We start from the raw sequence: 10,524 nt of genomic DNA on the forward strand, positions 1-10,524 counted from the left end.
CCGCGACCACCTCTGTTCCCCCCCTCGCCTCCCCCCCCCCCCCCGTGCTGAAGCATCACAGCCCTTGCTGGCCGACTCCACACAAACACACCCGGGGCCCAGCTCTGGAGGGGGGGGGTACTGCAACCACAACTTCCTCTCTCTCTCTCTCCCAGCCTCAGTTCTCGATTTCCAAGGCCCGGAAAGTCACAAAGTGTGAAAGGGCGGGAGAGGTGGCTGAAATGTGCCTCCCTTCTCCCTGCGGGCGCTTCACCAGCCAGGGTTCTAGAACCTGCGGAATAGTGCCCCGTGGATGAGACACGGGGCGGGGGGCAACCTGCCAGGAAGACCTTCTGCATGGGACTCCCTGGGTGTGCCTGGGGGACCTTCCCGGGGGACCAGAGCCATCCACCTCCAGCTCTGCCACCCAACATCTGCCCCATGATGGAGGCGCCTCTATCTACAACTTGGCAGGCCCGGTTTCTGTAACCCGAGCTCCACCTATACACAGGCAGGGCTTAGAGAGAACCGGTGGGGACTGAGAAGATTTGAATGGACCACGGCATTACTCCCCCATTGGGGTAGCGAAAGCCAGCCAAACGTGGAAGCCTAGGGGGCCACAGATTTGGTGTAGTGGTTAAGTGCGTGGACTCTAATCTGCGAGAGCCAGGTTTGGTTCCCCACTCCTCCACTTGCACCTGCTGGATGGACCTTGGGAAAGCCATAGTTGTGACAAGAGCTGTCCTTGAAAAAGATCAGCTTCTGTCAGAGCTCTCTCAGCCCCACCTCCCTCCCAGGGTGTCTGTTGTGGGGAAGGGAAGGGAGAGGAGTTTGTAAGCCGCTCTGAGACTCCTTCGGGTAGTGAAGGGTGGAGTACAAATCCAATCTCCTCCTCTTCTTCTTCAATTTATTTACTGTTTATTTGATTTATAACCCACCCTCCCCACCAGGGTGGCTTACATAAAATTTGACAAGTAAAACAACAATGATAAATATAGCTGTAAAAAGCAGACTTAAAGCACTAGTATCAGTTTATACGGCGATGGCGAGGTAGTAATAGCAGGAGGCATACTAAAAAATACAGTCAGTGGTGGTTATTACAGTTTGGCAAAGCGTAGGCTGTCGATGGTGGCCTTGGGCACAGGGTCTTAGTTGTTGGATGCGGCTCCTTAACTAAAGGCCTGGTGGAAGAGCTCCGTTTTACAGGCCCTGTGGAAGTGTAAGCGGTCCCGCAGGGCCCTAGTATCTTCCGGGAGCTCGTTCCACCAGTGTGGAGCCGCCGCCACTGAGAAGGCCCTGGCCCTGGTTGTGGCTCAACTTGGGGGTGGGGGGGCTCTCATCCCACCCCATCCCCGGGGCAGCCCACCCAGACTCACTGTTCGTCGTAGGGGGAATCGGAGACTTGCAGGACGGAGGCCTGGAAATCCTGGATGACCTCCTGTGAGGGGGGGCAGGGAGAGAAGGGGGGCCGTCAGAAGAACCTGGCTCCCCACAACTGCAGATCCGGCCCCCTCCCAACTTGCCCTTCTCTCCTCTCGCCACCCCCCCCAAGTCCTTTCTGCTTTTCAGCCCACTCCTTCAAGTGTGTCTCCAGGCCTGTTTCCCCCCTAGCTTGCCAACCTCCAGGTGTGGCCTGGAAATCTCTTGGAACTGATCTCCAGACAGCAGAGAGGAAACGGCAGCATGGACTCCATGGCACTGTGGCCTGCTGAGGTCCCCCCCCCAAACCCCACACTTCTCAGGCTCCACTCGAAATCTGCAGGGATTTGCTGCTCCGGAGCTGCCCCCCCCCCAGGGCCCTTTGCCAGGCTCCGACGCCCTGCTTCTCTCACGTTGCACATGTAATTGTGCCAGGACTTGCTGACGGGGGGCAACTTCTCTTTCTTCTTCCAGTTGGGTGGGGCCCCTTCACGCACAGCCTCCTGGCAAAGAGAAAGGGAGCGTTGGCACACACAGAAACCCATGCTGCCCGGCCTCCTCCTTCCTCATGCCCAGGGCATGCAGGGCTGGCGGCCCTGCCCCTTCAGTGCTGAGTCCACTCTGGAAGGAGCCCGGTTTTGCACAGGCCGATAGGAATGGGAGTGGGGCGGGTGAGGAAGGAGCCTTCGCATGGGGAGCTCAGGCAGGCTCAAACTTTTGAATGCCCCCCCCCGGACTCTTCCTCTATCAGAGAGGCCCCAAAGAAGAAGAAGAAGAGGAGAGTGGATTTATACCCCGCCCTTCACTACCCAAAGGAGTCTCAGAGCGGCTTACAAACTCCTTCCCCTTCCCCTCCCCACAACAGACACCCTGTGAGGCAGGCGGGGCTGAGAGAGCTCTGACAGGAACTGCCCTTTTTCAAGGACAGCTCTGACAGAACTACGGCTTGCCCAAGGTCATCCAGCAGGTGCAAGTGGAGGAGTGGGGAGGGGTTCTCCCAGATTAGAGTCCTTGCACTTAACCAACAAAGGTGGCTAATTCTCTGCGGAAGAGCCAGTTTGGTGTCGTGGTTGAGTGCGCGGACTCTAATCTGCGAAAACTGGGTTTGATTCCCCCACTCCTCCACTTGCAGCTGCTGGATGGCCTTGGGCAAGCTGTAGTCCTGGCACAGAGCTGTCCTTGAAAAAGGGCAGTTCCTGTCAGAGCTCTCTCAGCCCCGCCTGCCTCACAGGGTGCCTGTTGTGGGGAGGGGAAGGGAAAGGCATTTGTCAGCAGCTCTGAGACTCCGAGTGATGGGTGGGGTAGAAATCCAATCTCTTCCTCTTCTTCTTCTTCTCCAAGTCAGCATGTGTTTGCTGCTGCAGATAGCTTGGATATTCTCACTTAGAGAAGGAGAAGGGAGGTGTCCCAGCCCTTGACCCTCTGATGACCACTTCCCTTTACTCATAAGCCGGAACACAGCTTGTGGCCCCACTCAGGCATATCTGAGCACCAATCGCCCCCCACTTTATCTTGGCCCCAAGCCCCATGGCTCCACCTTGTCCTGCAACCCCCCCCCCCCAGCCACTGGTGACCCTCTAGGCTTTGGGCCAGCCCGGTCTTGGGCCAAGAGGCCTTTCCCAGCCCCCCACGGCCCCAAATGGTTTTTTGCTGGAGACGCGGGGGGGGGGAGTGTTGAGCTGTGGGCCCTTCTACAGGCCAAGGGCCAGGTGTGCTCCCCAGTTCTGGGCAGTGGTGGAATGGGAAGGGGGCAATACCACCTTGGCTGCGATCATATATGGTGGGATTATCTCAATGTTCATCTCCTGGAAAAGTTCTCGACACTGCATGGAGATGAAGTCGCCAGCCAGGGGGGATTTCACGATTCCTGAAAGAGCCACACAGAAGCAAAGAGCTGAGAGTCCTCCCCACCCCACCTCCTCACCCACAGAGGCACATACACACACGCCCCAAGCCCAGGGTGCTGGAGCCTCAAATCCTTTGCTCTGCGACACTCCCTGAAGGCTTTCAATGATACCCTGAGTGTGTGGGTGGATGGGTGGGTAGGGGGAGTAATGGTCAAACGGCAGGTCACCGGTTTTTAAGCCTGCATTTGATCCTGGCTCGCTTGCTCTCAAGGGGTTCGTCTCTTGAAGCAAAAGCAAAGGGGAGTCTTGCGGCACCTGAAAGATGAACAACTTTTTATCCCAGCCTCAGCTTCCGTGGACATGATTTCGCCTCTGGGTGCAACAGCGGGATCCTCACTAGGCGGACACTTTGCACAAGAGGTTCTTTTTTAAAAAACACAGCAACCCAAGAAGCAGAGTCCAGGAGCCATGAAATCCAGGAAACAGGAAACGCAGTCGTGTGCAACTTCAGTCACAACAACAACAAAAAAGCACGGAGAGCTGTCACTCGTTGGACTCAGCTAGCTAACACGGGGGGGGGGGGGATGAAAAGCAGTAATGCAAAATACAGACCTTGTTTTCAGAAAAGAGAAAGCAGGGGCCTCGCCATTCACTCACTGGCTTTTAACATTTATTTACAGCCCATATTCTCCCAGCTCAAGACCCAAAGGGGCTAGGCTGACGTTGCCTTTCTTCCAGGCCTGCACCCTCCCAAGCGGAAGCTTACTTTGCCCCCCACCCCAGCCAGCCCCCAGCCAGCCTAACCTTGCTGGAGAATGTAACCATCGTGCACTGGGATGGCTGTGGTGTGGGTTGCCCCGCTGTCCAAGACCAGGCCGGTGCTGCGTCCGTTGGCAAAACTGAAGGTCCGGAGTCAAGGCTTCGGTGGGAGAGCAATGTGGGGGCGGGGGGGAGGTCGGCCCCTCCCAGCCCTTTCGGTAGCTCCTCCTTCACTCAGAATAGTCACATCCTTCCCACTAAAGGGCAGGAAGGGGAACCAGGACAGTTAGCCCATGGAACGCCCTGCCACTGGTGGACTGGGTCCATTTGGGGGTGGGGGTGGGGTCATTGTCTCCCTCCAAGCAGAAGGATACGCAGTCAGCACAGCTGTCTTGCAGAGGAAGAAGGCCGGGATGCTGTAATGCTCAAACATCAACTCCGTCAGCTTCTCCCGCTTGGCCCGTGTGTTCCACTGCAGGAGGGCAAAGATGGAAGTGTCGGGAGACACAGGCACGTGCCACGGGAGGGGAGGAAGGAGAAAGGAGCGGGCAGGACACCTACCGGGGCCTCGGACATCAACACGGGGTGCAGGTTGGGGTCCGATTTGATGTGCTTGTTGTAGGTGTGATCCAGGATGGCTTGGAAGCAGTCCCAGTCTTCAACTGGGGAGAAGGACAGAGAAGGAGGAGGAGGGCCCAGTGAGGCCAGCAGCCAGACACCCCCCCCCCCAAGCCTCCCCTGGGCAGGGAGGACAGTCCTGTGGTCAAAGGGCTCTTCAGAGCGACACTGAGTAGGGCTACAGTGACCTCTTCTAGCACTTTAAGAAACAACCAGGTAATGCTCCTCAGCACACACCAGAGCTGTCCAGCACCAATGCGCTTGCAGACACAGATGCGGAAGACTGCCCGAGGATGGGCAGGAAGGACTAAGGGTGTTCAGTGATCACTTCAGCAGAGGACCTGCCTCCCTTACAGAGCAAACCCTGCTTAAGGTAAAGGTTTCCCTTGCTCGAAAGCCAGTCGAACCCGACTCTAGGGATGTGGTGCTCATCTCAGTTTCCGAGCCGAAGAGCCAGCGCTCTCCGAAGACATTTCCGTGGCCATGTGGCCGGCATGACTAGACGCCGAGGCCCACGGAATGCTGTTCCCTTCCCACCTAAGCGGTACCTATTTATCTACTTGCAATTTCTTGCTTTCGAACGGCTAGGTTGGCAGGAGCTGGGACCAGAGTCGGGAGCTCCCTCCGTCATGCGGCACACTCAGGTCTCGAACTGCTGAACTACCGGTCTGCAGTTCAGCGTCTTAACCACTTGAGCCACCACAGCCCTTAGAATCTGCCCGGTCCTCATGGCTCCCAACCCAAGATGGTCTTTCCATCACGGGGTATACTGTCCAAGGTGACCTTCTAACAGGATGCCTGAATCCCGGAAGCTTTCTCCATCACACCACCTCTAAGCCGGGAGCAGGCAAGTGTGCCAAGGAGCTGCCTAGAAGCAATGCCAGAGTGAAAGGTGCCCCGTGGAATGAGTCCGTCCTCCCCTGGTGCTCCATACTCATCCCGTTCTTGAGGGGCGAGACAACCTCCGTGTTCTCCCGTGGCACATGCAGGGAATTGGTGTCGATGTAGTAGACCTTCCCGGCCTTCTTATCCTTGTCTCCGTCCAGCTCCATAGCCGACTCGTCGTGGGACAGAAAACCCACCGTGGTGGGGAAATCTGCCTGCAAAGAGATCAGCCACTGTGTGGAAGGGGGGGGAGGGACCGGGAACAGCCCCCCCTCCTGAAGCAGTGCTAGCTCTGGCACACCCGGGGGAGGGCACAGGGGGTGAGGCTGTGCAGGGAAGTGGGCATGCACCCAAAGACAGAACGTTGGCGGGCTCTGGAAGGACTCATACCTTAGGGCAGTCTTCTCCTGCATAGCCGGCCCGCACAGAGAAGGAGCCGATGTCAAAAACCAGCGCCCCAACCTCATCTGAGAAGGAACCAGAGAGACTGTCAGTGTGCAGGTGCCGACCTTTGGGGCAGAGGGTGCGGAGCAGTACTTCAAAACAGAGCTGACCAGTTAAGGACCCAGTGCTGAAATGCAGAGGGCTCTGGGGAGAAGGCAGCTGCCTACACACGGACGACACAGAACTGCAGAACTGCATGCTAACCAAGATTGGGGGTGGGGTGGGGAGCCCTGTGGATCAGTGACGGGGCCTCTCCTTCGCATCCAGAAAGCCCTGGGTTCAATCCCTAGAATCTACAGTTAAAGGACCTGGCAGGAGGTGATGTGGAAGACCTCTCCCTGAGACCCTGGAGAGCAGTTGCCAGTCCAAATGGACAATATCGACTTTGGTGGACCAAAAGTCTGCTTTAGTACAAACTAGCTTCATGTGTGTTCATAAGATTGGGGAGGGACCACGGCTCAGTGGCAGAGCCTCTGCTTGGCACACAGAAGGTCCCAGGTTCAATCCCTGGCACCTCTGGTTCAAAGGACCAGGCAGGAGGTGATGGGAAAGACTTCCTCTGCCTGAGACCCTGAAGAGCCAATGCCAGTCTGAATAGGCAACATTGACTTTGACGGAACAAGGGTCTGATCCAGTAGAAGCCATTTTAGGGTGTCCACAGATTATCTTAATCACATACATATTTCTCTAGATCAGGATGCATCTTGAACCAGCCCACAGCCTCACTACACACAATTCTCCATAACGATGCCAAACGTCATCCAAACAACAAAGTGGATCGCTGGGGCACCTGAAAGACTTAACACATTTATTGCAGTTTTCATGGGCTCGAGCAGGAAAAAAAAAAGGGTGACTACGTTAGGTAAAGGTTCCCTTGCTCGAAAGCCAGTCAAATCCGACTCTATCTCAGTTTCAAAGCCGAAGAGCCAGCGCTGTCCGAAGACGTTTCCGTGGTCATGTGGCCGGCATGACTAAACACCAAGGCACACGGAACGCTGTCACCTTCCCACCAAAGTGGTACCTATTTATCTACTTACGTTACCCCGTTTTTAAAAAAAGCAGTCATGCCTCTGTCTGAAGACAGAGAATTTAGCCGTGAAACTACAGAAAATGCACCCAGAGAATTCTTAGCTAAACTGATCACTCAAACCCACCCCTCTCCCCGGTCGCAGGGCACCATCCATTAGGAAGTCCCCCTGCGGAGAGCGTGTTGGGCCCTCGGTGCTGGGGTGCAGCTGCCTCTGCGAGAGGACCGGTCAGTCTGCTTGCGCTGCCACTGCCTTGGCAGCGGAATCCCCCAAGTGCTATGGCATGCCAACAGCAGCAGAGCCCGGCAGGCAGGCAGGCAGGGAGGGCCTAGCTGGAAGTCCAGCAGTTCTCCCCACGACAGCGAGGCGAGGCACATGCCGACACAAGCTCTACCTCCACCGTAGACCCCTCCGCTCATCCCGGCTGAGTGGCAGTTCCAGCTCCCCCTTGCAATGCTCCTGAGGGTCTCTCCTGCTCTTGCAAGGGGCAGGGCTGGGTGGATTCAGCACTGGGGCCAGTGGACAGCAACCGGAGGGGGGGCTGCAGAAGGCGAGTGAGATAAGAGTGGGATGGGGGGGAGCCATGCGTCGTGGCCAATCAGGGCTCTGCACCCCCATCCCCAGCACAGTCCCTGATTGGCAGCCTTTGGAGACAATGAGAGTACGGCTGCATTCTTAAAGGAGCCAAGACTGTGGGGGCTGGATGGGGTACGAGGAGGGCGGGGGGGGGAGATAAAAATGTAGGAGAGCGACTCCCCCTTTGAAGAGCAATTCAGTTATAAAAGACGTCCCAAAATGTGTTGTTGAGGGATGTGGGTACTCTCAGACCCCTAAGTGTATGTGTGTGTGTGTGTGTGTGGTAGAGCAAAGCTCAGACTGCCAGGAATCAAGTCCAAGGGTTGGCTAACCTTGAGGTCTGAAAGGTGCGAAACCACCTCTTTTTTTTAAAAAAAAAGGGCATGCCTTTGAGCGTGTGCAGAGTGCCTCTCCCTCACTACTCAGTGAACACAGCCGGCCACAGAGCGGAGCAGGAGGCCACTCCAGGCTTCAGCCTGAACCCACTGCCTGAGAAATTAGCAGGGGTGGCCTTGGGGTCCCATTATGATTCCCGTCCCCAAACGGATTTTACGGGACGCCTGCCTAGTGACCATCATCCCCCCCCCCCCGACCCTGGGCAGGGGCACCATCACGCCTCCAGCAAAACAAAAGTCCCCATACAGCATGTTTAAGGAGGCTGCTTCCCCCCCAGTTCCTTTCTGGGATGACCCAAAATGGCCTTTTGGCCCTGGCCTTCCCCCTTTTCTGCTCCTTCGCCTACAGTCTTAAAAACGAAAACCTCCTACTTCCGAGGTGTGGCTTGTGGCTGCCAGGGTGCATTTCGTAAGGGCCTGGCCTAGGCTTGAACATTTTGCTGCAGGCCGCTGGGCTACACTCCCTGTAAGCTGTGGAGTCTTCTTGTGAGCAAAAGGTCTACTCTGTGAGTGGCTGGCATTCAAGTGGTGAGCGAGCGACTGGGCTGCTGCATAAATTCGTCTGCTCTGGAGCCCCTTCCTTCCTGAGCCGAGACGGCGGCTAAAAAACTGTGATCTAGCTCACACTAACTCACCTTAGAGGGAACACTGCTGGGAAGGCTACGGCATGGGGGAAGGTGAGCGGGCTGGAGGCCACAGCTACAGGCTTCTCTGGGGTGGCCCGGATTACATCCCCGTGAGTTTTCCTGAGGGAAGCAGGGTTGTCCGCTCTGGGTTGGGAAGCTCCTGGAGATTTGGGAAGGGTGTGGGGGGGTGGGGGGTTTCAGAGCAGCCATGGCCTCCAGCGGAACGGACCCCCACAGTCTGCAGACCTGTAGCCCCATCTCTGTCATCAGTTGTCATTCCTGGAGATCTCTCCTGATGCCCCCTGGGGGTTGGCAACTCTAGGAACTGGTCTTTGTAATCTGGAGAGCAGCTGTGGTTGTGGGAGGTGAGCCACCCTGGTGGGGAGAGTCGTGGGGCGCCTTTCCCCTTGTCCTTTTGGGCCTCTGGCCCTCCTACTTTGGTTCCCCCAGCCAAGAAGAGCAGCTTCCCCCCTTCTGAGGCGATTCCTGCCCTACCCCAAGACCACTTTGTAGTCTATCATGTCTTTTCTGCGGGACGCCAAGTGCCCCCCCCACTACTGAGCAGGAAGCACCCCGTGAGTGGAGGAAGCCACGGACAGGCTCCTGCCGGACCACTAGGCCCCACAGCTGCTAGGCAACTGGGCTCCCGGTGAGGAAGAGGCCCTCTGCAGCACCCCGTGGCTGGAGACGCTTCCAGTGAAACTGGTGAGGCCCAGTTCTGAGCCACTCGTTTCGCACTCGGGTCCGGGAACACACAGAGGGCCAAAAGCTTTTACTCCGGATTTAAGTGGTTAAGAACATATGAGAAGCCAACGTTGGATCAGGCCATTTCCATTGTTTTCCTGGAAAAAAACGGGGTTTTTTATGAGCTTCAAAATTTTCGGAAATTTTACATCTCTACACTAGAGATGTAAAATTTCCGAAAATTTTGAAGCTCATTAAAAAACCCGTTTTTTTCCAGGAAAACAATGGAAATGGCCTGATCCAACGTTGGCTTCTCATATGTTCTTAACCACTTAAATCCGGAGTAAAAGCTTTTGGCCCTCTATGTGTTCCCGGACCCGAGTGCGAAACGAGTGGCTCAGAACTGGGCCTCACCAGTTTCACTGGAAGCGTCTCCAGCCACGGGGTGCTGCAGAGGGCCTCTTCCTCACCGGGAGCCCAGTTGCCTAGCAGCTGTGGGGCCTAGTGGTCCGGCAGGAGCCTGTCCGTGGCTTCCTCCACTCACGGGGTGCTTCCTGCTCAGAATGTTCCATAATCAATTTTTTTCTTTTCTTTTTCCAATTTTTGGGAAAAAAACAAAAAAGCTTCAAGGAAAAAAATGGAAAAAAACGTTTCCCCCCCCCCCAATTTTTCTGGTTTTTTTCCGGGCCTTCACATCTCTAGGCCAGTGGCCCATCCAGCCCAACACTCCTGTATCACACAGTGGCCAACAACACCAGGTTCCGTCAGGAGGTCCAGCAGTGGGGACAGGACACCAGAGGCCCTCCCACTGTTGCCCCCCCCCCAAGCACCAAGAAGACAGAGCATTCCTTGCCCCAGAGTCCCTATCTATACCTTGTGGCTCATAGCCACTGATGGGCCTCTGCTCCATATGCTTACCCAATTCCCTCTTGAAGCCGTCCATGCTTGTAGCCGCCACCACTTCCTGTGGCAGTGAAGTCCATGTGTTCATCACTCTCTGGGTGAAGAAAGACTTCCTTTTATCCGTTCTAACCCGACCGCTCAGCCATTTCATGGAGTGCCCACAAGTTCTTGTATTGTGAGAGAGGGAGAAAAGTACCTCTTTCTCTACCTGCTCTACCCCATGCGTAATCTTGTGTTCTGCATTAGCATCACCATAACACAGATCAGAAGGCCCCCCCCAGAAAATTAACCACAAAGAAAAATAGTGTGTGGGGCAGATTTTTTTTGTTGTTCAGTTGCACAGTCGAGTCCGACTCTTCGC

The 10,524-nt window shown here is 55.9% G+C and overlaps 1 protein-coding gene across 1 annotated transcript in view; it reads right to left on the reverse strand.

Moving 5' to 3' along the window:
- Positions 1-7,398, reverse strand: part of ACTL6B (actin like 6B) — an 11,637-nt gene extending 4,239 nt beyond the window's left edge. Inside the window, exons 1-10 of the mRNA XM_015427884.1 lie at positions 7,374-7,398; positions 5,898-5,974; positions 5,557-5,722; positions 4,566-4,666; positions 4,379-4,476; positions 4,050-4,144; positions 3,159-3,265; positions 1,812-1,901; positions 1,356-1,417; positions 549-588 (exon numbers count right to left, since the gene is read on the reverse strand). Of these exons, the coding sequence (XP_015283370.1) occupies positions 549-588; positions 1,356-1,417; positions 1,812-1,901; positions 3,159-3,265; positions 4,050-4,144; positions 4,379-4,476; positions 4,566-4,666; positions 5,557-5,722; positions 5,898-5,974; positions 7,374-7,398 (861 nt within the window). The remainder of the gene's footprint in view (positions 1-548; positions 589-1,355; positions 1,418-1,811; positions 1,902-3,158; positions 3,266-4,049; positions 4,145-4,378; positions 4,477-4,565; positions 4,667-5,556; positions 5,723-5,897; positions 5,975-7,373) is intronic.
- Between the last annotated feature and the right edge of the window lie 3,126 nt (positions 7,399-10,524).

This window comes from Gekko japonicus, unplaced genomic scaffold (genome assembly GCF_001447785.1).
Source record: "Gekko japonicus isolate JY-2015 unplaced genomic scaffold, Gekko_japonicus_V1.1 scaffold761, whole genome shotgun sequence".
Classification (NCBI taxonomy): Eukaryota; Metazoa; Chordata; class Lepidosauria; order Squamata; family Gekkonidae; genus Gekko; species Gekko japonicus.